Raw genomic sequence first — 26,891 nt, 5'->3', positions numbered from 1 at the left:
CTGTAGCACACTCTCTCTGCCCCCTGTAGCACACTCTCTCTCTCTCTCTGCCCCCTGTAGCGCACTCTCTCTGCCCTCTGTGGCGCACTCTCTCTGCCCCTCTGTAGCGCACTCTCTCTGCCCCTCTGTAGCGCACTCTCTCTGCCCCTCTGTTGCGCACTCTCTCTGCCCCTCTGTTGCGCACTCTCTCTGCCCCTCTGTAGCGCACTCTCTCTGCCCCTCTGTAGCGCACTCTCTCTGCCCCCTGTAGCACACTCTCTCTCTCTGCCCCCTGTAGCGCACTCTCTCTGCCCCCTGTAGCGCACTCTCTCTGCCCCCTGTAGCGCACTCTCTCTGCCCCCTGTAGCGCACTCTCTCTGCCCTCTGTAGCGCACTCTCTCTGCCCCTCTGTAGCGCACTCTCTCTGCCCTCTGTAGCGCACTCTCTCTGCCCCTCTGTAGCGCACTCTCTCTGCCCCTCTGTAGCGCACTCTCTCTGCCCCTCTGTAGCGCACTCTCTCTGCCCCTCTGTAGCACACTCTCTCTGCCCCCTGTAGCGCACTCTCTCTGCCCCCTGTAGCACACTCTCTCTCTCTGCCCCCTGTAGCGCACTCTCTGCCCCCTGTAGCGCACTCTCTCTGCCCCCTGTAGCGCACTCTCTCTGCCCCCTGTAGCGCACTCTCTCTGGCCCTCTGTAGCGCACTCTCTCTGCCCCTCTGTAGTGCACTCTCTCTGCCCTCTGTAGCGCACTCTCTCTGCCCCTCTGTAGCGCACTCTCTCTGCCCCTCTGTAGCGCACTCTCTCTGCCCCTCTGTAGCGCACTCTCTCTGCCCTCTGTAGCGCACTCTCTCTGCCCCTCTGTAGCGCACTCTCTCTGCCCTCTGTAGCGCACTCTCTCTGCCCCTCTGTAGCGCACTCTCTCTGCCCCTCTGTAGCGCACTCTCTCTCTCTCTGCCCCCTGTAGCACCTCTCTCTCTCTCTCTGCCCCCTGTAGCACACTCTCTCTGCCCCCTGTAGCGCACTCTCTCTGCCCTCTGTAGCGCACTCTCTCTGCCCTCTGTAGCGCACTCTCTCTGCCCTCTGTAGCGCACTCTCTCTCTGCCCTCTGTAGCGCACTCTCTCTCTGCCCTCTGTAGCGCACTCTCTCTGCCCCCTGTAGCACACTCTCTCTGCCCCTCTGTAGCGCACTCTCTCTCTCTCTGCCCCCTGTAGCGCACTCTCTCTGCCCCCTGTAGCGCACTCTCTCTGCCCCCTGTAGCGCACTCTCTCTGCCCCCTGTAGCGCACTCTCTCTGCCCCCTGTAGCGCACTCTCTCTGCCCCCTGTAGCGCACTCTCTCTGCCCCCTGTAGCGCACTCTCTCTGCCCCTCTGTGGCACACTCTCTCTCTGCCCCCTGTGGCACACTCTCTCTCTCTGCCCCCTGTGGCACACTCTCTCTCTCTGCCCCCTGTGGCACACTCTCTCTCTGCCCCCTGTGGCACACTCTCTCTCTCTCTCTGCCCCCTGTAGCGTACTCTCTCTGTCCCCTGTAGCGCACTCTCTCTGTCCCCTGTAGCGCACTCTCTCTGCCCCCTGTAGCGCACTCTCTCTGCCCCTCTGTGGCACACTCTCTCTCTCTGCCCCCTGTGGCACACTCTCTCTCTCTGCCCCCTGTGGCACACTCTCTCTCTCTCTGCCCCCTGTGGCGCACTCTCTCTTCCCTCTGTAGCGCACTCTCTCTGCCCCTCTGTAGCGCACTCCTCTCTGCCCCTCTGTAGCGCACTCTCTCTGCCCCTCTGTAGCGCACTCTCTCTGCCCCTCTGTAGCGCACTCTCTCTGCCCCCTGTAGCACACTCTCTCTCTCTGCCCTCTGTAGCGCACTCTCTCTGCCCCTCTGTAGCACACTCTCTCTGCCCTCTGTAGCGCACTCTCTCTGCCCCCTGTAGCACACTCTCTCTCTCTGCCCTCTGTAGCGCACTCTCTCTGCCCTCTGTAGCGCACTCTCTCTGCCCCTCTGTAGCGTACTCTCTCTGCCCCTCTGTAGCGCACTCTCTCTGCCCCTCTGTAGCACACTCTCTCTCTGCCCCCTGTAGCACACTCTCTCTGCCCTCTGTAGCGCACTCTCTCTGCCCCTCTGTAGCACTCTCTCTCTGCCCTCTGTAGCACTCTCTCTCTGCCCTCTGTAGCGCACTCTCTCTGCCCCTCTGTAGCGCACTCTCTCTGCCCTCTGTAGCGCACTCTCTCTGCCCTCTGTAGCGCACTCTCTCTGCCCCTCTGTAGCGCACTCTCTCTCTCTGCCTTCTGTAGCGCACTCTCTCTGCCCCTCTGTAGCGCACTCTCTCTGCCCCTCTGTAGCGCACTCTCTCTGCCCCTCTGTAGCGCACTCTCTCTGCCCCTCTGTAGCGCACTCTCTCTGCCCCCTGTAGCACACTCTCTCTGCCCCCTGTAGCACACTCTCTCTCTCTCTCTGCCCCTGTAGCGCACTCTCTCTGCCCCTCTGTTGCGCACTCTCTCTGCCCCTCTGTTGCGCACTCTCTCTGCCCCTCTGTAGCGCACTCTCTCTGCCCCTCTGTAGCGCACTCTCTCTGCCCCTCTGTAGCACACTCTCTCTCTCTGCCCCTGTAGCGCACTCTCTCTGCCCCCTGTAGCGCACTCTCTCTGCCCCCTGTAGCGCACTCTCTCTGCCCCCTGTAGCGCACTCTCTCTGCCCTCTGTAGCGCACTCTCTCTGCCCCTCTGTAGCGCACTCTCTCTGCCCTCTGTAGCGCACTCTCTCTGCCCCTCTGTAGCGCACTCTCTCTGCCCCTCTGTAGCGCACTCTCTCTGCCCCTCTGTAGCGCACTCTCTCTGCCCCTCTGTAGCACACTCTCTCTGCCCCCTGTAGCGCACTCTCTCTGCCCCCTGTAGCACACTCTCTCTCTCTGCCCCCTGTAGCGCACTCTCTCTGCCCCCTGTAGCGCACTCTCTCTGCCCCCTGTAGCGCACTCTCTCTGCCCCCTGTAGCGCACTCTCTCTGCCCCCTGTAGCGCACTCTCTCTGGCCCTCTGTAGCGCACTCTCTCTGCCCCTCTGTAGTGCACTCTCTCTGCCCTCTGTAGCGCACTCTCTCTGCCCCTCTGTAGCGCACTCTCTCTGCCCCTCTGTAGCGCACTCTCTCTGCCCCTCTGTAGCGCACTCTCTCTGCCCTCTGTAGCGCACCTCTCTCTGCCCTCTGTAGCGCACTCTCTCTGCCCTCTGTAGCGCACTCTCTCTGCCCCTCTGTAGCGCACTCTCTCTGCCCCTCTGTAGCACACTCTCTCTCTCTCTGCCCCTGTAGCACACTCTCTCTCTCTCTCTGCCCCCTGTAGCACACTCTCTCTGCCCCCTGTAGCGCACTCTCTCTGCCCTCTGTAGCGCACTCTCTCTGCCCTCTGTAGCGCACTCTCTCTGCCCTCTGTAGCGCACTCTCTCTCTGCCCTCTGTAGCGCACTCTCTCTCTGCCTTCTGTAGCGCACTCTCTCTGCCCCCTGTAGCACACTCTCTCTGCCCCTCTGTAGCGCACTCTCTCTCTCTCTGCCCCCTGTAGCGCACTCTCTCTGCCCCCTGTAGCGCACTCTCTCTGCCCCCTGTAGCGCACTCTCTCTGCCCCCTGTAGCGCACTCTCTCTGCCCCCTGTAGCGCACTCTCTCTGCCCCCTGTAGCGCACTCTCTCTGCCCCCTGTAGCGCACTCTCTCTGCCCCTCTGTGGCACACTCTCTCTCTGCCCCCTGTGGCACACTCTCTCTCTCTGCCCCCTGTGGCACACTCTCTCTCTCTGCCCCCTGTGGCACACTCTCTCTCTCTCTCTGCCCCCTGTAGCGTACTCTCTCTGTCCCCTGTAGCGCACTCTCTCTGTCCCCTGTAGCGCACTCTCTCTGCCCCCTGTAGCGCACTCTCTCTGCCCCTCTGTGGCACACTCTCTCTCTCTGCCCCCTGTGGCACACTCTCTCTCTCTGCCCCCTGTGGCGCACTCTCTCTTCCCTCTGTAGCGCACTCTCTCTGCCCCTCTGTAGCGCACTCTCTCTGCCCCTCTGTAGCGCACTCTCTCTGCCCCCTGTAGCACACTCTCTCTCTCTGCCCTCTGTAGCGCACTCTCTCTGCCCCTCTGTAGCACACTCTCTCTGCCCTCTGTAGCGCACTCTCTCTGCCCCCTGTAGCACACTCTCTCTCTCTGCCCTCTGTAGCGCACTCTCTCTGCCCTCTGTAGCGCACTCTCTCTGCCCTCTGTAGCGCACTCTCTCTGCCCCTCTGTAGCGTACTCTCTCTGCCCCTCTGTAGCGCACTCTCTCTGCCCCTCTGTAGCACACTCTCTCTCTGCCCCCTGTAGCACACTCTCTCTGCCCTCTGTAGCGCACTCTCTCTGCCCCTCTGTAGCACTCTCTCTCTGCCCTCTGTAGCACTCTCTCTCTGCCCTCTGTAGCACACTCTCTCTGCCCTCTGTAGCGCACTCTCTCTGCCCTCTGTAGCGCACTCTCTCTGCCCCTCTGTAGCGCACTCTCTCTGCCCCTCTGTAGCGCACTCTCTCTGCCCCTCTGTAGCACACTCTCTCTGCCCCCTGTAGCGCACTCTCTCTGCCCCCTGTAGCACACTCTCTCTCTCTGCCCCCTGTAGCGCACTCTCTCTGCCCCCTGTAGCGCACTCTCTCTGCCCCTTGTAGCGCACTCTCTCTGCCCTCTGTAGCGCACTCTCTCTGCCCCTCTGTAGCGCACTCTCTCTGCCCCTCTGTAGCGCACTCTCTCTGCCCCTCTGTAGCGCACTCTCTCTGCCCCTCTGTAGCGCAATCTCTCTGCCCCTCTGTAGCGCACTCTCTCTGCCCCTCTGTAGCGCACTCTCTCTGCCCTCTGTAGCGCACTCTCTCTGCCCCTCTGTAGCGCACTCTCTCTGCCCTCTGTAGCGCACTCTCTCTGCCCCTCTGTAGCGCACTCTCTCTGCCCCTCTGTAGCACACTCTCTCTCTGCCCCCTGTAGCACACTCTCTCTCTCTCTCTCTCTGCCCCCTGTAGCGCACTCTCTCTGCCCCCTGTAGCGCACTCTCTCTGCCCCCTGTAGCGCACTCTCTCTGCCCCCTGTAGCGCACTCTCTCTGCCCCCTGTAGCGCACTCTCTCTGCCCCTCTGTAGCGCACTCTCTCTGCCCCTCTGTAGCGCACTCTCTCTGCCCCTCTGTAGCGCACTCTCTCTGCCCCTCTGTAGCGCACTCTCTCTGCCCCTCTGTAGCGCACTCTCTCTGCCCTCTGTAGCGCACTCTCTCTGCCCCTCTGTAGCGCACTCTCTCTGCCCTCTGTAGCGCACTCTCTCTGCCCCTCTGTAGCGCACTCTCTCTGCCCCTCTGTAGCACACTCTCTCTCTGCCCCCTGTAGCACACTCTCTCTCTCTCTCTCTCTGCCCCCTGTAGCACACTCTCTCTGCCCCCTGTAGCGCACTCTCTCTGCCCTCTGTAGCGCACTCTCTCTGCCCTCTGTAGCGCACTCTCTCTGCCCTCTGTAGCGCACTCTCTCTGCCCTCTGTAGCGCACTCTCTCTGCCCCTCTGTAGCGCACTCTCTCTGCCCCTCTGTAGCGCACTCTCTCTCTGCCTTCTGTAGCGCACTCTCTCTGCCCCCTGTAGCGCACTCTCTCTGCCCTCTGTAGCGCACTCTCTCTGCCCCTCTGTAGCGCACTCTCTCTCTCTCTGCCCCTCTGTAGCGCACTCTCTCTGCCCCCTGTAGCGCACTCTCTCTGCCCCCTGTAGCGCACTCTCTCTGCCCCCTGTAGCGCACTCTCTCTGCCCCCTGTAGAGCACTCTCTCTGCCCCCTGTAGAGCACTCTCTCTGCCCCCTGTAGCGCACTCTCTCTGCCCCCTGTAGCGCACTCTCTCTGCCCCCTGTAGCGCACTCTCTCTGCCCCTCTGTGGCACACTCTCTCTCTCTGCCCCCTGTGGCACACTCTCTCTCTCTGCCCCCTGTGGCACACTCTCTCTCTCTGCCCCCTGTGGCACACTCTCTCTCTCTGCCCCCTGTGGCACACTCTCTCTCTCTGCCCCCTGTGGCACACTCTCTCTCTCTCTGCCCCCTGTAGCGTACTCTCTCTGCCCCCTGTAGCGCACTCTCTCTGCCCCCTGTAGCGCACTCTCTCTGCCCCTCTGTGGCACACTCTCTCTCTCTGCCCCCTGTGGCACACTCTCTCTCTCTGCCCCCTGTGGCACACTCTCTCTCTCTCTGCCCCCTGTGGCGCACTCTCTCTTCCCTCTGTAGCGCACTCTCTCTGCCCCTCTGTAGCGCACTCTCTCTGCCCCTCTGTAGCGCACTCTCTCTGCCCCTCTGTAGCGCACTCTCTCTGCCCCCTGTAGCACACTCTCTCTCTCTGCCCTCTGTAGCGCACTCTCTCTGCCCCTCTGTAGCACACTCTCTCTGCCCTCTGTAGCGCACTCTCTCTGCCCCCTGTAGCACACTCTCTCTCTCTGCCCTCTGTAGCGCACTCTCTCTGCCCCTCTGTAGCGCACTCTCTGCCCCTCTGTAGCGCACTCTCTCTGCCCCTCTGTAGCACACTCTCTCTCTGCCCCCTGTAGCGCACTCTCTCTGCCCTCTGTAGCGCACTCTCTCTGCCCCTCTGTAGCACTCTCTCTCTGCCCCCTGTAGCACACTCTCTCTGCCCTCTGTAGCGCACTCTCTCTGCCCCTCTGTAGCGCACTCTCTCTCTCTCTGCCCCCTGTAGCGCACTCTCTCTGCCCCCTGTAGCGCACTCTCTCTGCCCCCTGTAGCGCACTCTCTCTGCCCCCTGTAGCGCACTCTCTCTGCCCCCTGTAGCGCACTCTCTCTGCCCCCTGTAGCGCACTCTCTCTGCCCCCTGTAGCGCACTCTCTCTGCCCCCTGTAGCGCACTCTCTCTGCCCCTCTGTGGCACACTCTCTCTCTCTGCCCCCTGTGGCACACTCTCTCTCTCTGCCCCCTGTGGCACACTCTCTCTCTCTGCCCCCTGTGGCACACTCTCTCTCTCTCTGCCCCCTGTAGCGTACTCTCTCTGTCCCCTGTAGCGCACTCTCTCTGTCCCCTGTAGCGCACTCTCTCTGCCCCCTGTAGCGCACTCTCTCTGCCCCTCTGTGGCACACTCTCTCTCTCTGCCCCCTGTGGCACACTCTCTCTCTATGCCCCCTGTGGCACACTCTCTCTCTCTCTGCCCCCTGTGGCGCACTCTCTCTGCCCCTCTGTAGCGCACTCTCTCTGCCCCTCTGTAGCGCACTCTCTCTGCCCCCTGTAGCACACTCTCTCTCTCTGCCCTCTGTAGCGCACTCTCTCTGCCCCTCTGTAGCACACTCTCTCTGCCCTCTGTAGCGCACTCTCTCTGCCCCCTGTAGCACACTCTCTCTCTCTGCCCTCTGTAGCGCACTCTCTCTGCCCTCTGTAGCGCACTCTCTCTGCCCCTCTGTAGCGCACTCTCTCTGCCCCTCTGTAGCGCACTCTCTCTGCCCCTCTGTAGCACACTCTCTCTCTGCCCCCTGTAGCACACTCTCTCTGCCCTCTGTAGCGCACTCTCTCTGCCCCTCTGTAGCGCACTCTCTCTGCCCTCTGTAGCACACTCTCTCTGCCCTCTGTAGCACACTCTCTCTGCCCTCTGTAGCGCACTCTCTCTGCCCCTCTGTAGCGCACTCTCTCTGCCCCTCTGTAGCGCACTCTCTCTGCCCCTCTGTAGCACACTCTCTCTGCCCCCTGTAGCGCACTCTCTCTGCCCCCTGTAGCACACTCTCTCTCTCTGCCCCCTGTAGCGCACTCTCTCTGCCCCCTGTAGCGCACTCTCTCTGCCCCCTGTAGCGCACTCTCTCTGCCCCCTGTAGCGCACTCTCTCTGCCCTCTGTAGCGCACTCTCTCTGCCCCTCTGTAGCGCACTCTCTCTGCCCTCTGTAGCGCACTCTCTCTGCCCCTCTGTAGCGCACTCTCTCTGCCCCTCTGTAGCGCACTCTCTCTGCCCCTCTGTAGCGCACTCTCTCTGCCCTCTGTAGCGCACTCTCTCTGCCCCTCTGTAGCGCACTCTCTCTGCCCTCTGTAGCGCACTCTCTCTGCCCCTCTGTAGCGCACTCTCTCTGCCCCTCTGTAGCACACTCTCTCTCTCTCTGCCCCCTGTAGCACACTCTCTCTCTCTCTGCCCCCTGTAGCACACTCTCTCTGCCCCCTGTAGCGCACTCTCTCTGCCCCCTGTAGCGCACTCTCTCTGCCCTCTGTAGCGCACTCTCTCTGCCCTCTGTAGCGCACTCTCTCTGCCCTCTGTAGCGCACTCTCTCTGCCCCTCTGTAGCGCACTCTCTCTGCCCCTCTGTAGCGCACTCTCTCTCTGCCTTCTGTAGCGCACTCTCTCTGCCCCCTGTAGCACACTCTCTCTGCCCTCTGTAGCGCACTCTCTCTGCCCCTCTGTAGCGCACTCTCTCTCTCTCTGCCCCCTGTAGCGCACTCTCTCTGCCCCCTGTAGCGCACTCTCTCTGCCCCCTGTAGCGCACTCTCTCTGCCCCCTGTAGCGCACTCTCTCTGCCCCCTGTAGCGCACTCTCTCTGCCCCCTGTAGCGCACTCTCTCTGCCCCCTGTAGCGCACTCTCTCTGCCCCCTGTAGCACACTCTCTCTGCCCCCTGTAGCGCACTCTCTCTGCCCCCTGTAGCGCACTCTCTCTGCCCCCTGTAGCGCACTCTCTCTGCCCCTCTGTGGCACACTCTCTCTCTCTGCCCCCTGTGGCACACTCTCTCTCTCTGCCCCCTGTGGCACACTCTCTCTCTCTGCCCCCTGTGGCACACTCTCTCTCTCTGCCCCCTGTGGCACACTCTCTCTCTCTGCCCCCTGTGGCACACTCTCTCTCTCTCTGCCCCCTGTAGCGTACTCTCTCTGTCCCCTGTAGCGCACTCTCTCTGCCCCCTGTAGCGCACTCTCTCTGCCCCTCTGTGGCACACTCTCTCTCTCTGCCCCCTGTGGCACACTCTCTCTCTCTGCCCCCTGTGGCACACTCTCTCTCTCTCTGCCCCCTGTGGCGCACTTTCTCTTCCCTCTGTAGCGCACTCTCTCTGCCCCTCTGTAGCGCACTCTCTCTGCCCCTCTGTAGCGCACTCTCTCTGCCCCTCTGTAGCGCACTCTCTCTGCCCCTCTGTAGCACACTCTCTCTCTCTGCCCCTCTGTAGCGCACTCTCTCTGCCCCTCTGTAGCGCACTCTCTCTGCCCTCTGTAGCGCACTCTCTCTGCCCCCTGTAGCACACTCTCTCTCTCTGCCCTCTGTAGCGCACTCTCTCTGCCCTCTGTAGCGCACTCTCTCTGCCCCTCTGTAGCGCACTCTCTCTGCCCCTCTGTAGCGCACTCTCTCTGCCCCTCTGTAGCGCACTCTCTCTGCCCCTCTGTAGCGCACTCTCTCTGCCCCTCTGTAGCGCACTCTCTCTGCCCTCTGTAGCGCACTCTCTCTGCCCCTCTGTAGCGCACTCTCTCTGCCCCTCTGTAGCGCACTCTCTCTGCCCCTCTGTAGCGCACTCTCTCTGCCCCTCTGTAGCACACTCTCTCTCTGCCCCCTGTAGCACACTCTCTCTCTGCCCTCTGTAGCGCACTCTCTCTGCCCCTCTGTAGCACTCTCTCTCTGCCCTCTGTAGCACTCTCTCTCTGCCCTCTGTAGCACACTCTCTCTGCCCTCTGTAGCGCACTCTCTCTGCCCCTCTGTAGCGCACTCTCTCTGCCCCTCTGTAGCGCACTCTCTCTGCCCCTCTGTAGCGCACTCTCTCTGCCCCTCTGTAGCGCACTCTCTCTGCCCCTCTGTAGCGCACTCTCTCTGCCCCTCTGTAGCGCACTCTCTCTGCCCCTCTGTAGCGCACTCTCTCTGCCCCCTGTAGCACACTCTCTCTGCCCCCTGTAGCACACTCTCTCTGCCCCCTGTAGCACACTCTCTCTGCCCCCTGTAGCACACTCTCTCTCTCTGCCCCCTGTAGCGCACTCTCTCTGCCCCCTGTAGCGCACTCTCTCTGCCCCCTGTAGCGCACTCTCTCTGCCCCCTGTAGCGCACTCTCTCTGCCCCCTGTAGCGCACTCTCTCTGCCCCTCTGTAGCGCACTCTCTCTGCCCCTCTGTAGCGCACTCTCTCTGCCCCTCTGTAGCGCACTCTCTCTGCCCCTCTGTAGCGCACTCTCTCTGCCCTCTGTAGCGCACTCTCTCTGCCCCTCTGTAGCGCACTCTCTCTGCCCCTCTGTAGCGCACTCTCTCTGCCCCTCTGTAGCGCACTCTCTCTGCCCTCTGTAGCGCACTCTCTCTGCCCCTCTGTAGCGCACTCTCTCTGCCCTCTGTAGCGCACTCTCTCTGCCCCTCTGTAGCGCACTCTCTCTGCCCCTCTGTAGCACACTCTCTCTCTCTCTGCCCCCTGTAGCACACTCTCTCTCTCTCTCTGCCCCCTGTAGCGCACTCTCTCTGCCCCCTGTAGCGCACTCTCTCTGCCCTCTGTAGCGCACTCTCTCTGCCCTCTGTAGCGCACTCTCTCTGCCCTCTGTAGCGCACTCTCTCTGCCCTCTGTAGCGCACTCTCTCTGCCCTCTGTAGCGCACTCTCTCTGCCCTCTGTAGCGCACTCTCTCTGCCCCTCTGTAGCGCACTCTCTCTGCCCCTCTGTAGCGCACTCTCTCTCTGCCTTCTGTAGCGCACTCTCTCTCTGCCTTCTGTAGCGCACTCTCTCTGCCCCCTGTAGCACACTCTCTCTGCCCTCTGTAGCGCACTCTCTCTGCCCTCTGTAGCGCACTCTCTCTGCCCCTCTGTAGCGCACTCTCTCTCTCTCTGCCCCCTGTAGCGCACTCTCTCTGCCCCCTGTAGCGCACTCTCTCTGCCCCCTGTAGCGCACTCTCTCTGCCCCCTGTAGCGCACTCTCTCTGCCCCCTGTAGCGCACTCTCTCTGCCCCCTGTAGCGCACTCTCTCTGCCCCCTGTAGCGCACTCTCTCTGCCCCTCTGTGGCACACTCTCTCTCTCTGCCCCCTGTGGCACACTCTCTCTCTCTGCCCCCTGTGGCACACTCTCTCTCTCTGCCCCCTGTGGCACACTCTCTCTCTCTCTGCCCCCTGTAGCGTACTCTCTCTGTCCCCTGTAGCGCACTCTCTCTGCCCCCTGTAGCGCACTCTCTCTGCCCCTCTGTGGCACACTCTCTCTCTCTGCCCCCTGTGGCACACTCTCTCTCTCTGCCCCCTGTGGCACACTCTCTCTCTCTCTGCCCCCTGTGGCGCACTCTCTCTTCCCTCTGTAGCGCACTCTCTCTGCCCCTCTGTAGCGCACTCTCTCTGCCCCTCTGTAGCGCACTCTCTCTGCCCCCTGTAGCACACTCTCTCTCTCTGCCCTCTGTAGCGCACTCTCTCTGCCCCTCTGTAGCACACTCTCTCTGCCCTCTGTAGCGCACTCTCTCTGCCCCCTGTAGCACACTCTCTCTCTCTGCCCTCTGTAGCGCACTCTCTCTGCCCCTCTGTAGCGCACTCTCTCTGCCCCTCTGTAGCGCACTCTCTCTGCCCCTCTGTAGCGCACTCTCTCTCTGCCCCCTGTAGCACACTCTCTCTGCCCTCTGTAGCGCACTCTCTCTGCCCCTCTATAGCACTCTCTCTCTGCCCCCTGTAGCACACTCTCTCTGCCCTCTGTAGCGCACTCTCTCTGCCCCTCTGTAGCGCACTCTCTCTCTCTCTGCCCCCTGTAGCGCACTCTCTCTGCCCCCTGTAGCGCACTCTCTCTGCCCCCTGTAGCGCACTCTCTCTGCCCCCTGTAGCGCACTCTCTCTGCCCCCTGTAGCGCACTCTCTCTGCCCCCTGTAGCGCACTCTCTCTGCCCCTCTGTGGCACACTCTCTCTCTCTGCCCCCTGTGGCACACTCTCTCTCTCTGCCCCCTGTGGCACACTCTCTCTCTCTGCCCCCTGTGGCACACTCTCTCTCTCTGCCCCCTGTGGCACACTCTCTCTCTCTCTGCCCCCTGTGGCACACTCTCTCTCTCTCTGCCCCCTGTAGCGTACTCTCTCTGTCCCCTGTAGCGCACTCTCTCTGCCCCCTGTAGCGCACTCTCTCTGCCCCTCTGTGGCACACTCTCTCTCTCTGCCCCCTGTGGCACACTCTCTCTCTCTGCCCCCTGTGGCACACTCTCTCTCTCTCTGCCCCCTGTGGCGCACTCTCTCTTCCCTCTGTAGCGCACTCTCTCTGCCCCTCTGTAGCGCACTCTCTCTGCCCCTCTGTAGCGCACTCTCTCTGCCCCCTGTAGCACACTCTCTCTCTCTGCCCTCTGTAGCGCACTCTCTCTGCCCCTCTGTAGCACACTCTCTCTGCCCTCTGTAGCGCACTCTCTCTGCCCCCTGTAGCACACTCTCTCTCTCTGCCCTCTGTAGCGCACTCTCTCTGCCCTCTATAGCGCACTCTCTCTCTCTGCCCTCTGTAGCGCACTCTCTCTGCCCTCTGTAGCGCACTCTCTCTGCCCCTCTGTAGCGCACTCTCTCTGCCCCTCTGTAGCGCACTCTCTCTGCCCCTCTGTAGCGCACTCTCTCTGCCCCTCTGTAGCACACTCTCTCTCTGCCCCCTGTAGCGCACTCTCTCTGCCCTCTGTAGCGCACTCTCTCTGCCCCTCTGTAGCACTCTCTCTCTGCCCCTCTGTAGCGCACTCTCTCTGCCCCTCTGTAGCACACTCTCTCTCTGCCCCCTGTAGCACACTCTCTCTGCCCTCTGTAGCGCACTCTCTCTGCCCCTCTGTAGCACTCTCTCTCTGCCCCTCTGTAGCGCACTCTCTCTGCCCCCTGTAGCGCACTCTCTCTGCCCCCTGTAGCGCACTCTCTCTGCCCCCTGTAGCGCACTCTCTCTGTCCCCTGTAGCGCACTCTCTCTGCCCCCTGTAGCGCACTCTCTCTGCCCCCTGTAGTGCACTCTCTCTGCCCCTCTGTGGCACACTCTCTCTCTCTGCCCCCTGTGCCACACTCTCTCTCTCTGCCCCCTGTGGCACACTCTCTCTCTCTGCCCCCTGTGGCACACTCTCTCTCTCTCTGCCCCCTGTAGCGTACTCTCTCTGTCCCCTGTAGCGCACTCTCTCTGCCCCCTGTAGCGCACTCTCTCTGCCCCTCTGTGGCACACTCTCTCTCTCTGCCCCCTGTGGCACACTCTCTCTCTCTGCCCCCTGTGGCACACTCTCTCTCTCTCTGCCCCCTGTGGCGCACTCTCTCTTCCCTCTGTAGCGCACTCTCTCTGCCCCTCTGTAGCGCACTCTCTCTGCCCCTCTGTAGCGCACTCTCTCTGCCCCCTGTAGCACACTCTCTCTCTCTGCCCTCTGTAGCGCACTCTCTCTGCCCCTCTGTAGCACACTCTCTCTGCCCTCTGTAGCGCACTCTCTCTGCCCCCTGTAGCACACTCTCTCTCTCTGCCCTCTGTAGCGCACTCTCTCTGCCCTCTGTAGCGCACTCTCTCTGCCCCTCTGTAGCGCACTCTCTCTGCCCCTCTGTAGCGCACTCTCTCTGCCCCTCTGTAGCGCACTCTCTCTGCCCCTCTGTAGCGCACTCTCTCTCTGCCCCCTGTAGCGCACTCTCTCTGCCCTCTGTAGCGCACTCTCTCTGCCCCTCTGTAGCACTCTCTCTCTGCCCCTCTGTAGCACTCTCTCTCTGCCCTCTGTAGCGCACTCTCTCTGCCCCTCTGTAGCGCACTCTCTCTGCCCCTCTGTAGCGCACTCTCTCTGCCCCTCTGTAGCGCACTCTCTCTGCCCCTCTGTAGCGCACTCTCTCTGCCCCTCTGTAGCGCACTCTCTCTGCCCCTCTGTAGCGCACTCTCTCTGCCCCTCTGTAGCGCACTCTCTCTGCCCCTCTGTAGCGCACTCTCTCTGCCCCTCTGTAGCACACTCTCTCTGCCCCCTGTAGCGCACTCTCTCTGCCCCCTGTAGCACACTCTCTCTCTCTGCCCCCTGTAGCGCACTCTCTCTGCCCCCTGTAGCGCACTCTCTCTGCCCCCTGTAGCGCACTCTCTCTGCCCCCTGTAGCGCACTCTCTCTGCCCCTCTGTAGCGCACTCTCTCTCTGCCCCCTGTAGCACACTCTCTCTGCCCTCTGTAGCGCACTCTCTCTGCCCCTCTGTAGCACTCTCTCTCTGCCCCCTGTAGCACACTCTCTCTGCCCTCTGTAGCGCACTCTCTCTGCCCCTCTGTAGCGCACTCTCTCTCTCTCTGCCCCCTGTAGCGCACTCTCTCTCTCTCTGCCCCCTGTGGCACACTCTCTCTCTCTCTGCCCCCTGTAGCGCACTCTCTCTGCCCCTCTGTAGCGCACTCTCTCTGCCCTCTGTAGCGCACTCTCTCTGCCCCTCTGTAGCGCACTCTCTCTGCCCCTCTGTAGCGCACTCTCTCTGCCCCTCTGTAGCGCACTCTCTCTGCCCTCTGTAGCGCACTCTCTCTGCCCCTCTGTAGCGCACTCTCTCTGCCCTCTGTAGCGCACTCTCTCTGCCCCTCTGTAGCGCACTCTCTCTGCCCCTCTGTAGCACACTCTCTCTCTCTCTGCCCCCTGTAGCACACTCTCTCTCTCTGCCCCCTGTAGCACACTCTCTCTGCCCCCTGTAGCGCACTCTCTCTGCCCTCTGTAGCGCACTCTCTCTGCCCTCTGTAGCGCACTCTCTCTGCCCCCTGTAGCGCACTCTCTCTGCCCCCTGTAGCGCACTCTCTCTGCCCCCTGTAGCGCTCTCTCTCTGCCCCCTGTAGCGCACTCTCTCTGCCCCTCTGTGGCACACTCTCTCTCTCTGCCCCCTGTAGCGCACTCTCTCTGCCCCTCTGTGGCACACTCTCTCTCTCTGCCCCCTGTGGCACACTCTCTCTCTCTGCCCCCTGTGGCGCACTCTCTCTCTCTCTGCCCCCTGTAGCGCACTCTCTCTGTCCCCTGTAGCGCACTCTCTCTGTCCCCTGTAGCGCACTCTCTCTGCCCCCTGTAGCGCACTCTCTCTGCCCCTCTGTGGCACACTCTCTCTCTCTGCCCCCTGTGGCACACTCTCTCTCTCTCTGCCCCCTGTGGCGCACTCTCTCTTCCCTCTGTAGCGCACTCTCTCTGCCCCTCTGTAGCGCACTCTCTCTGCCCCTCTGTAGCGCACTCTCTCTGCCCCCTGTAGCACACTCTCTCTGCCCTCTGTAGCGCACTCTCTCTGCCCCTCTGTAGCGCACTCTCTCTCTCTCTGCCCCCTGTAGCGCACTCTCTCTGCCCCCTGTAGCGCACTCTCTCTGCCCCCTGTAGCGCACTCTCTCTGCCCCCTGTAGCGCACTCTCTCTGCCCCCTGTAGCGCTCTCTCTCTGCCCCCTGTAGCGCACTCTCTCTACCCCTCTGTGGCACACTCTCTCTCTCTGCCCCCTGTAGCACACTCTCTCTCTCTGCCCCCTGTGGCACACTCTCTCTCTCTCTGCCCCCCTGTGGCACTCTCTCTCTCTCTGCCCCCTGTAGCGCACTCTCTCTGTCCCCTGTAGCGCACTCTCTCTGCCCCCTGTAGCGCACTCTCTCTGCCCCCTGTAGCGCACTCTCTCTGCCCCTCTGTGGCACACTCTCTCTCTCTGCCCCCTGTGGCACACTCTCTCTCTCTGCCCCCTGTGGCACACTCTCTCTCTCTCTGCCCCCTGTGGCGCACTCTCTCTTCCCTCTGTAGCGCACTCTCTCTGCCCCTCTGTAGCGCACTCTCTCTGCCCCTCTGTAGCGCACTCTCTCTGCCCCCTGTAGCACACTCTCTCTGCCCCTCTGTAGCGCACTCTCTCTGCCCCTCTGTAGCGCACTCTCTCTGCCCCTCTGTAGCGCACTCTCTCTGCCCTCTGTAGCGCACTCTCTCTGCCCCTCTGTAGCGCACTCTCTCTGCCCCTCTGTAGCGCACTCTCTCTGCCCCTCTGTAGCGCACTCTCTCTGCCCCTCTGTAGCGCACTCTCTCTGCCCCTCTGTAGCACACTCTCTCTCTCTCTGCCCCCTGTAGCACACTCTCTCTCTCTGCCCCCTGTAGCGCACTCTCTCTGCCCCCTGTAGCGCACTCTCTCTGCCCCCTGTAGCGCACTCTCTCTGCCCTCTGTAGCGCACTCTCTCTGCCCTCTGTAGCGCACTCTCTCTGCCCTCTGTAGCGCACTCTCTCTGCCCTCTGTAGCGCACTCTCTCTGCCCTCTGTAGCGCACTCTCTCTGCCCCTCTGTAGCGCACTCTCTCTGCCCCTCTGTAGCGCACTCTCTCTCTGCCTTCTGTAGCGCACTCTCTCTGCCCCCTGTAGCACACTCTCTCTGCCCTCTGTAGCGCACTCTCTCTGCCCCTCTGTAGCGCACTCTCTCTCTCTCTGCCCCCTGTAGCGCACTCTCTCTGCCCCCTGTAGCGCACTCTCTCTGCCCCCTGTAGCGCACTCTCTCTGCCCCCTGTAGCGCACTCTCTCTGCCCCCTGTAGCGCACTCTCTCTGCCCCCTGTAGCGCTCTCTCTCTGCCCCCTGTAGCGCACTCTCTCTGCCCCTCTGTGGCACACTCTCTCTCTCTGCCCCCTGTAGCGCACTCTCTCTGCCCCTCTGTGGCACACTCTCTCTCTCTGCCCCCTGTGGCACACTCTCTCTCTGTGCCCCCTGTGGCGCACTCTCTCTCTCTCTGCCCCCTGTGGCGCACTCTCTCTGTCCCCTGTAGCGCACTCTCTCTGCCCCCTGTAGCGCACTCTCTCTGCCCCTCTGTGGCACACTCTCTCTCTCTGCCCCCTGTGGCACACTCTCTCTCTCTGCCCCCTGTAGCGCACTCTCTCTGCCCCTCTGTGGCACACTCTCTCTCTCTGCCCCCTGTGGCACACTCTCTCTCTCTCTGCCCCCTGTGGCGCACTCTCTCTTCCCTCTGTAGCGCACTCTCTCTGCCCCTCTGTAGCGCACTCTCTCTGCCCCTCTGTAGCGCACTCTCTCTGCCCCCTGTAGCACACTCTCTCTGCCCTCTGTAGCGCACTCTCTCTGCCCCTCTGTAGCGCACTCTCTCTCTCTCTGCCCCCTGTAGCGCACTCTCTCTGCCCCCTGTAGCGCACTCTCTCTGCCCCCTGTAGCGCACTCTCTCTGCCCCCTGTAGCGCACTCTCTCTGCCCCCTGTAGCGCACTCTCTCTGCCCCCTGTAGCGCTCTCTCTCTGCCCCCTGTAGCGCACTCTCTCTGCCCCTCTGTGGCACACTCTCTCTCTCTGCCCCCTGTAGCACACTCTCTCTCTCTGCCCCCTGTGGCACTCTCTCTCTCTCTGCCCCCTGTAGCGCACTCTCTCTGTCCCCTGTAGCGCTCTCTCTCTGCCCCCTGTAGCGCACTCTCTCTGCCCCTCTGTGGCACACTCTCTCTCTCTGCCCCCTGTAGCACACTCTCTCTCTCTGCCCCCTGTAGCACACTCTCTCTCTCTGCCCCCTGTGGCACTCTCTCTCTCTCTGCCCCCTGTAGCGCACTCTCTCTGTCCCCTGTAGCGCACTCTCTCTGCCCCCTGTAGCGCACTCTCTCTGCCCCTCTGTGGCACACTCTCTCTCTCTGCCCCCTGTGGCACACTCTCTCTCTCTCTGCCCCCTGTGGCGCACTCTCTCTTCCCTCTGTAGCGCACTCTCTCTGCCCCTCTGTAGCACACTCTCTCTGCCCCTCTGTAGCACACTCTCTCTGCCCCTCTGTAGCGCACTCTCTCTGCCCTCTGTAACACACTCTCTCTGCCCCCTGTAGCACACTCTCTCTGCCCCTCTGTAGCGCACTCTCTCTGCCCCTCTGTAGCGCACTCTCTCTGCCCTCTGTAGCGCACTCTCTCTGCCCCTCTGTAGCGCACTCTCTCTCTCTCTGCCCCCTGTAGCGCACTCTCTCTGCCCCCTGTAGCGCACTCTCTCTGCCCCCTGTAGCGCACTCTCTCTGCCCCCTGTAGCGCACTCTCTCTGCCCCCTGTAGCGCTCTCTCTCTGCCCCCTGTAGCGCACTCTCTCTGCCCCTCTGTGGCACACTCTCTCTCTCTGCCCCCTGTAGCACACTCTCTCTCTCTGCCCCCTGTGGCACACTCTCTCTCTCTCTGCCCCCTGTGGCACTCTCTCTCTCTCTGCCCCCTGTAGCGCACTCTCTCTGTCCCCTGTAGCGCACTCTCTCTGCCCCCTGTAGCGCACTCTCTCTGCCCCCTGTAGCGCACTCTCTCTGCCCCTCTGTGGCACACTCTCTCTCTCTGCCCCCTGTGGCACACTCTCTCTCTCTGCCCCCTGTGGCACACTCTCTCTCTCTCTGCCCCCTGTGGCGCACTCTCTCTTCCCTCTGTAGCGCACTCTCTCTGCCCCTCTGTAGCGCACTCTCTCTGCCCCTCTGTAGCGCACTCTCTCTGCCCCCTGTAGCACACTCTCTCTGCCCCTCTGTAGCGCACTCTCTCTGCCCCTCTGTAGCGCACTCTCTCTGCCCTCTGTAGCGCACTCTCTCTGCCCCTCTGTAGCGCACTCTCTCTGCCCTCTGTAGCGCACTCTCTCTGCCCCTCTGTAGCGCACTCTCTCTGCCCCTCTGTAGCACACTCTCTCTCTCTCTGCCCCCTGTAGCACACTCTCTCTCTCTGCCCCCTGTAGCACACTCTCTCTGCCCCCTGTAGCGCACTCTCTCTGCCCTCTGTAGCGCACTCTCTCTGCCCTCTGTAGCGCACTCTCTCTGCCCTCTGTAGCGCACTCTCTCTGCCCTCTGTAGCGCACTCTCTCTGCCCTCTGTAGCGCACTCTCTCTGCCCTCTGTAGCGCACTCTCTCTGCCCTCTGTAGCGCACTCTCTCTGCCCCTCTGTAGCGCACTCTCTCTGCCCCTCTGTAGCGCACTCTCTCTCTGCCTTCTGTAGCGCACTCTCTCTGCCCCCTGTAGCACACTCTCTCTGCCCTCTGTAGCGCACTCTCTCTGCCCCTCTGTAGCGCACTCTCTCTCTCTCTGCCCCCTGTAGCGCACTCTCTCTGCCCCCTGTAGCGCACTCTCTCTGCCCCCTGTAGCGCACTCTCTCTGCCCCCTGTAGCGCACTCTCTCTGCCCCCTGTAGCGCACTCTCTCTGCCCCCTGTAGCGCTCTCTCTCTGCCCCCTGTAGCGCACTCTCTCTGCCCCTCTGTGGCACACTCTCTCTCTCTGCCCCCTGTAGCGCACTCTCTCTGCCCCTCTGTGGCACACTCTCTCTCTCTGCCCCCTGTGGCACACTCTCTCTCTCTGCCCCCTGTGGCGCACTCTCTCTCTCTCTGCCCCCTGTAGCGCACTCTCTCTGTCCCCTGTAGCGCACTCTCTCTGCCCCCTGTAGCGCACTCTCTCTGCCCCTCTGTGGCACACTCTCTCTCTCTGCCCCCTGTGGCACACTCTCTCTCTCTGCCCCCTGTAGCGCACTCTCTCTGCCCCTCTGTGGCACACTCTCTCTCTGCCCCCTGTGGCACACTCTCTCTCTCTCTGCCCCCTGTGGCGCACTCTCTCTTCCCTCTGTAGCGCACTCTCTCTGCCCCTCTGTAGCGCACTCTCTCTGCCCCCTGTAGCACACTCTCTCTGCCCTCTGTAGCGCACTCTCTCTGCCCCTCTGTAGCGCACTCTCTCTCTCTCTGCCCCCTGTAGCGCACTCTCTCTGCCCCCTGTAGCGCACTCTCTCTGCCCCCTGTAGCGCACTCTCTCTGCCCCCTGTAGCGCACTCTCTCTGCCCCCTGTAGCGCACTCTCTCTGCCCCCTGTAGCGCTCTCTCTCTGCCCCCTGTAGCGCACTCTCTCTGCCCCTCTGTGGCACACTCTCTCTCTCTGCCCCCTGTAGCACACTCTCTCTCTCTGCCCCCTGTGGCACTCTCTCTCTCTCTGCCCCCTGTAGCGCACTCTCTCTGTCCCCTGTAGCGCTCTCTCTCTGCCCCCTGTAGCGCACTCTCTCTGCCCCTCTGTGGCACACTCTCTCTCTCTGCCCCCTGTAGCACACTCTCTCTCTCTGCCCCCTGTGGCACTCTCTCTCTCTCTGCCCCCTGTAGCGCACTCTCTCTGTCCCCTGTAGCGCACTCTCTCTGCCCCCTGTAGCGCACTCTCTCTGCCCCTCTGTGGCACACTCTCTCTCTCTGCCCCCTGTGGCACACTCTCTCTCTCTCTGCCCCCTGTGGCGCACTCTCTCTTCCCTCTGTAGCGCACTCTCTCTGCCCCTCTGTAGCACACTCTCTCTGCCCCTCTGTAGCACACTCTCTCTGCCCCTCTGTAGCGCACTCTCTCTGCCCTCTGTAACACACTCTCTCTGCCCCCTGTAGCACACTCTCTCTGCCCCTCTGTAGCGCACTCTCTCTGCCCCTCTGTAGCGCACTCTCTCTGCCCTCTGTAGCGCACTCTCTCTGCCCCTCTGTAGCGCACTCTCTCTCTCTCTGCCCCCTGTAGCGCACTCTCTCTGCCCCCTGTAGCGCACTCTCTCTGCCCCCTGTAGCGCACTCTCTCTGCCCCCTGTAGCGCACTCTCTCTGCCCCCTGTAGCGCACTCTCTCTGCCCCCTGTAGCGCTCTCTCTCTGCCCCCTGTAGCGCACTCTCTCTGCCCCTCTGTGGCACACTCTCTCTCTCTGCCCCCTGTAGCACACTCTCTCTCTCTGCCCCCTGTGGCACACTCTCTCTCTCTCTGCCCCCTGTGGCACTCTCTCTCTCTCTGCCCCCTGTAGCGCACTCTCTCTGTCCCCTGTAGCGCACTCTCTCTGCCCCCTGTAGCGCACTCTCTCTGCCCCCTGTAGCGCACTCTCTCTGCCCCTCTGTGGCACACTCTCTCTCTCTGCCCCCTGTGGCACACTCTCTCTCTCTGCCCCCTGTGGCACACTCTCTCTCTCTCTGCCCCCTGTGGCGCACTCTCTCTTCCCTCTGTAGCGCACTCTCTCTGCCCCTCTGTAGCGCACTCTCTCTGCCCCTCTGTAGCGCACTCTCTCTGCCCCCTGTAGCACACTCTCTCTGCCCCTCTGTAGCGCACTCTCTCTGCCCCTCTGTAGCGCACTCTCTCTGCCCTCTGTAGCGCACTCTCTCTGCCCCTCTGTAGCGCACTCTCTCTGCCCTCTGTAGCGCACTCTCTCTGCCCCTCTGTAGCGCACTCTCTCTGCCCCTCTGTAGCACACTCTCTCTCTCTCTGCCCCCTGTAGCACACTCTCTCTCTCTGCCCCCTGTAGCACACTCTCTCTGCCCCCTGTAGCGCACTCTCTCTGCCCTCTGTAGCGCACTCTCTCTGCCCTCTGTAGCGCACTCTCTCTGCCCTCTGTAGCGCACTCTCTCTGCCCTCTGTAGCGCACTCTCTCTGCCCTCTGTAGCGCACTCTCTCTGCCCTCTGTAGCGCACTCTCTCTGCCCCTCTGTAGCGCACTCTCTCTGCCCCTCTGTAGCGCACTCTCTCTCTGCCTTCTGTAGCGCACTCTCTCTGCCCCCTGTAGCACACTCTCTCTGCCCTCTGTAGCGCACTCTCTCTGCCCCTCTGTAGCGCACTCTCTCTCTCTCTGCCCCCTGTAGCGCACTCTCTCTGCCCCCTGTAGCGCACTCTCTCTGCCCCCTGTAGCGCACTCTCTCTGCCCCCTGTAGCGCACTCTCTCTGCCCCCTGTAGCGCACTCTCTCTGCCCCCTGTAGCGCTCTCTCTCTGCCCCCTGTAGCGCACTCTCTCTGCCCCTCTGTGGCACACTCTCTCTCTCTGCCCCCTGTAGCGCACTCTCTCTGCCCCTCTGTGGCACACTCTCTCTCTCTGCCCCCTGTGGCACACTCTCTCTCTCTGCCCCCTGTGGCGCACTCTCTCTCTCTCTGCCCCCTGTAGCGCACTCTCTCTGTCCCCTGTAGCGCACTCTCTCTGCCCCCTGTAGCGCACTCTCTCTGCCCCTCTGTGGCACACTCTCTCTCTCTGCCCCCTGTGGCACACTCTCTCTCTCTGCCCCCTGTAGCGCACTCTCTCTGCCCCTCTGTGGCACACTCTCTCTCTCTGCCCCCTGTGGCACACTCTCTCTCTCTCTGCCCCCTGTGGCGCACTCTCTCTTCCCTCTGTAGCGCACTCTCTCTGCCCCTCTGTAGCGCACTCTCTCTGCCCCCTGTAGCACACTCTCTCTGCCCTCTGTAGCGCACTCTCTCTGCCCCTCTGTAGCGCACTCTCTCTCTCTCTGCCCCCTGTAGCGCACTCTCTCTGCCCCCTGTAGCGCACTCTCTCTGCCCCCTGTAGCGCACTCTCTCTGCCCCCTGTAGCGCACTCTCTCTGCCCCCTGTAGCGCACTCTCTCTGCCCCCTGTAGCGCACTCTCTCTGCCCCCTGTAGCGCACTCTCTCTGCCCCTCTGTGGCACACTCTCTCTCTCTGCCCCCTGTAGCACACTCTCTCTCTCTGCCCCCTGTGGCACTCTCTCTCTCTCTGCCCCCTGTAGCGCACTCTCTCTGTCCCCTGTAGCGCACTCTCTCTGCCCCCTGTAGCGCACTCTCTCTGCCCCTCTGTGGCACACTCTCTCTCTCTGCCCCCTGTGGCACACTCTCTCTCTCTCTGCCCCCTGTGGCACACTCTCTCTCTCTCTGCCCCCTGTGGCACACTCTCTCTCTCTGCCCCCTGTAGCGCACTCTCTCTGCCCCCTGTAGCGCACTCTCTCTGCCCCTCTGTGGCACACTCTCTCTCTCTGCCCCCTGTGGCACACTCTCTCTCTCTCTGCCCCCTGTGGCGCACTCTCTCTTCCCTCTGTAGCGCACTCTCTCTGCCCCTCTGTAGCACACTCTCTCTGCCCCTCTGTAGCGCACTCTCTCTGCCCTCTGTAACACACTCTCTCTGCCCCCTGTAGCACACTCTCTCTGCCCCTCTGTAGCGCACTCTCTCTGCCCCTCTGTAGCGCACTCTCTCTGCCCTCTGTAGCGCACTCTCTCTGCCCTCTGTAGCGCACTCTCTCTGCCCCTCTGTAGCACACTCTCTCTGCCCCTCTGTAGCACACTCTCTCTGCCCTCTGTAGCACACTCTCTCTGCCCCTCTGTAGCACACTCTCTCTGCCCCTCTGTAGCACACTCTCTCTGCCCCTCTGTAGCACACTCTCTCTGCCCTCTGTAGCGCACTCTCTCTGCCCCTCTGTAGCGCACTCTCTCTCTCTCTGCCCCCTGTAGCGCACTCTCTCTGCCCCCTGTAGCGCACTCTCTCTGCCCCCTGTAGCGCACTCTCTCTGCCCCCTGTAGCGCACTCTCTCTGCCCCCTGTAGCGCACTCTCTCTGCCCCCTGTAGCGCTCTCTCTCTGCCCCCTGTAGCGCACTCTCTCTGCCCCTCTGTGGCACACTCTCTCTCTCTGCCCCCTGTAGCGCACTCTCTCTGCCCCTCTGTGGCACACTCTCTCTCTCTGCCCCCTGTGGCACACTCTCTCTCTCTGCCCCCTGTGGCGCACTCTCTCTCTCTCTGCCCCCTGTAGCGCACTCTCTCTGTCCCCTGTAGCGCACTCTCTCTGCCCCCTGTAGCGCACTCTCTCTGCCCCTCTGTGGCACACTCTCTCTCTCTGCCCCCTGTGGCACACTCTCTCTCTCTGCCCCCTGTAGCGCACTCTCTCTGCCCCTCTGTGGCACACTCTCTCTCTCTGCCCCCTGTGGCACACTCTCTCTCTCTCTGCCCCCTGTGGCGCACTCTCTCTTCCCTCTGTAGCGCACTCTCTCTGCCCCTCTGTAGCGCACTCTCTCTGCCCCCTGTAGCACACTCTCTCTGCCCTCTGTAGCGCACTCTCTCTGCCCCTCTGTAGCGCACTCTCTCTCTCTCTGCCCCCTGTAGCGCACTCTCTCTGCCCCCTGTAGCGCACTCTCTCTGCCCCCTGTAGCGCACTCTCTCTGCCCCCTGTAGCGCACTCTCTCTGCCCCCTGTAGCGCACTCTCTCTGCCCCCTGTAGCGCACTCTCTCTGCCCCCTGTAGCGCACTCTCTCTGCCCCTCTGTGGCACACTCTCTCTCTCTGCCCCCTGTAGCACACTCTCTCTCTCTGCCCCCTGTGGCACTCTCTCTCTCTCTGCCCCCTGTAGCGCACTCTCTCTGTCCCCTGTAGCGCACTCTCTCTGCCCCCTGTAGCGCACTCTCTCTGCCCCTCTGTGGCACACTCTCTCTCTCTGCCCCCTGTGGCACACTCTCTCTCTCTCTGCCCCCTGTGGCACACTCTCTCTCTCTGCCCCCTGTAGCGCACTCTCTCTGCCCCCTGTAGCGCACTCTCTCTGCCCCTCTGTGGCACACTCTCTCTCTCTCTGCCCCCTGTGGCGCACTCTCTCTTCCCTCTGTAGCGCACTCTCTCTGCCCCTCTGTAGCACACTCTCTCTGCCCCTCTGTAGCGCACTCTCTCTGCCCTCTGTAACACACTCTCTCTGCCCCCTGTAGCACACTCTCTCTGCCCCTCTGTAGCGCACTCTCTCTGCCCCTCTGTAGCGCACTCTCTCTGCCCTCTGTAGCGCACTCTCTCTGCCCTCTGTAGCGCACTCTCTCTGCCCCTCTGTAGCACACTCTCTCTGCCCCTCTGTAGCACACTCTCTCTGCCCTCTGTAGCACACTCTCTCTGCCCCTCTGTAGCACACTCTCTCTGCCCCTCTGTAGCACACTCTCTCTGCCCCTCTGTAGCGCACTCTCTCTGCCCTCTGTAGCACACTCTCTCTGCCCCTCTGTAGCACACTCTCTCTGCCCCTCTGTAGCACACTCTCTCTGCCCTCTGTAGCACACTCACTCTGCCCTCTGTAGCACACTCACTCTGCCCTCTGTAGCACACAAATTCAAATTCAAATTCAAATTCAAATATGCTTTATTGGCAGGACCAAAATGCAGTTAGTGTTGCCAAAGCAAGAGTAATACAGTAAGTAAGGTGGGAGGGGATCAGGGTTATGGGGAGTTGGGAGGCACAATTTGGACTCTGACAGTCCATTTAGGGGTCTTAGGTTCCCCTCAGCTTATGACATGTGGTGACATATTGGGCGGCGATCTCCACCATTGATTCCTCTTCCCCCAGTAGGTTGCGGAGTTTCATGTCCTCATCCATGGATGGAAAGCCCGGGCTATGGGTGGTAAATTTCTGGAAGTGGGAGGCCCTCACTGCTGAGTATTTGTCACAGTGCAGTAGGAAATGCGTCTCGTCCTCCAGAGCCCCCTGCTGGCAGTGGTGGCACAGTCTGTTCTCCCGCGGCTTGTATGTCTGTCGGTGCCGCCCTGTTTCCACCTCTAGGCTGTGGGCACTCAGTCTGTACAGACTCAGGGTCTGCCTGTCTTTGGGGTGGCGTAGCCTTTCCAGATATGGGGCCAGAGTGTAGTCCCTCCGCAGTGACCGGTAGATGGTGAGTTTCTGGGAGTTCTCTAATTCACTCTTCCAGTCCTCTATGTATTGCATCTTGCGGCTCTCTGAGATCTCTTTTATTTGGGCTTTTGTCAGGGTGTGTTGCTGACTTTGGTTGCCGCAGTTCTTGGCTTGCTCTGGGCTCCGGCTCAGCAGGGCTTTATGATGGTAGGAGCTGGGGTTGCTGTTCTGTATGTGCGCCTGGTGTGATAGCGCCCTCTTGTGTATAGTGAACCATAAGGGGAATCTCTCTGCCCTCTGTAGCACACTCTCTCTGCCCTCTGTAGCGCACTCTCACTCTCTGCCCTCTGTAGCGCACTCTCTCTCTCTGCCCTCTGTAGCACACTCACTCTGCCCCCTGTAGCACACTCCCTCTGCCCTCTGTAGCACACTCCCTCTGCCCCCTGTAGAGCACTCACCGCTGTCCCCGCACTGCCCCGCGTAGTCCTCGCAGCAGTCGGCGCTCCGGTGGCAGTAGGTGTCGCAGTAACACGTGCTCCCGGTGGCAGTGACCCCGCTGCAGGCATTATTCCTCCCCGGGCAACACCTGGGATGTCCGCGTCGGGCACAGACACTCCGACCTCCCGGGAGCTGGATGACCCACACCGAGCAGAGGATAAACCACAGCCCGGAGCTCCGGAGCTGCATCCCGGGAGGTGGCTAAGGTGGCTCAGGCTGGAGGGGGCGTTTGGTGCAGTCTCTGTGCCCAGCGGGTCATGTGAGGTCAGAGCCGCCTGCCGGGCACCGTGCTCCAGCTGTGCTCAGGTGGTGGACAGCCGCCCCTGCTCGGGGCTGACACAGGCGGGGGAGGCTCGGGGCCCCGCTCCCCTCCCATTGGTCCGCACAGACGCGCCGGCCGGGAAGCGCATCCGCGCACTGAGGGGAGCGCACTGAGGGGAGCGCACTGAGGGGAGCGCACTGAGGGGAGCGCACTGAGATCCTCTGGCAGGTGCAGACGGAGTGTGAGGAAAATGTCGCGCAGGGGAAATTCTCACTTTTCCCCCACGTTTAGTTGTACTTTTTAATGATACCATTCATTTAAGGATTTAGTGTATGGAAAAATGGGCAAAAACGTTTTTGAGAGTTTGGATTAATTATGCAGGAAAAAAAAATATTAGACACAGGATTCCCTAGGACAGCACAGTTACTGTGACACCAAAACACTGTTTGTTTTTTTACTATTTTGTTTGCTTAACCCCTTAGTGACGAGTGACGCAACAAAATTTCACATTTTTAAAACTTTGAATTTTTATGCCCTAAATCCGGAGTACGTTGATACCCCATATGTAGTGGAAATCTACTGTTTGGGCGCACGGCAGGGCTCGGAACGGGAGGAGCGCCATTTGTCTTTTGGAATGCAAGATCGCCTGGAATCAATAGCGGATGCCTTGTCGTCTATGGAGAGCCCTTGATGTGCCTAGACAGTGGAGCTCCCCCACAAGTGACCCCATTTTGAGACCCCTTAAGGAATTTATCTAGATCAGAAGTCCCCAACCTTTCTCCTTTCTGACCTTGTAGTCACATTAAGATGTGAAAGAGGGTCGGGAGCCACATTCAGTGCAGTGAGTATATTGACACCACAGGTGTGTCACAAAATGCTATACTATTGGGCAGTGAAGAAAAAATAATTACATTTTTACCAGATTTCCAATTTTCACAAGGGCAATAGGTAAAAGAGTACTCATAGCATGTTAGGCCCTTTTCACACATCTGTTTTTTTACATCAGTCACAATCCATTTTCTCGACGGATCCGTCGCAGATTGTGTAAAAAGTGATGCAAT

The 26,891-nt window shown here is 61.2% G+C and overlaps 1 protein-coding gene across 1 annotated transcript in view; it reads right to left on the bottom strand.

Annotated features, from left to right (window-relative positions):
- Window positions 1-25,797, bottom strand: part of LOC142298741 (somatomedin-B and thrombospondin type-1 domain-containing protein-like) — a 114,480-nt gene extending 88,683 nt beyond the window's left edge. Inside the window, exon 1 of the mRNA XM_075341787.1 lies at window positions 25,529-25,797. Within this exon, the coding sequence (XP_075197902.1) occupies window positions 25,529-25,757 (229 nt within the window). The 5' untranslated portion in view covers window positions 25,758-25,797. The remainder of the gene's footprint in view (window positions 1-25,528) is intronic.
- Window positions 25,798-26,891: the final 1,094 nt, after the last annotated feature.

Source organism: Anomaloglossus baeobatrachus, chromosome 1, assembly GCF_048569485.1.
Source record: "Anomaloglossus baeobatrachus isolate aAnoBae1 chromosome 1, aAnoBae1.hap1, whole genome shotgun sequence".
NCBI lineage: Eukaryota > Metazoa > Chordata > Amphibia > Anura > Aromobatidae > Anomaloglossus > Anomaloglossus baeobatrachus.
Note: the sequence above shows the minus strand (reverse complement) of the source record. Positions and strands in the feature narration are given on the sequence as shown.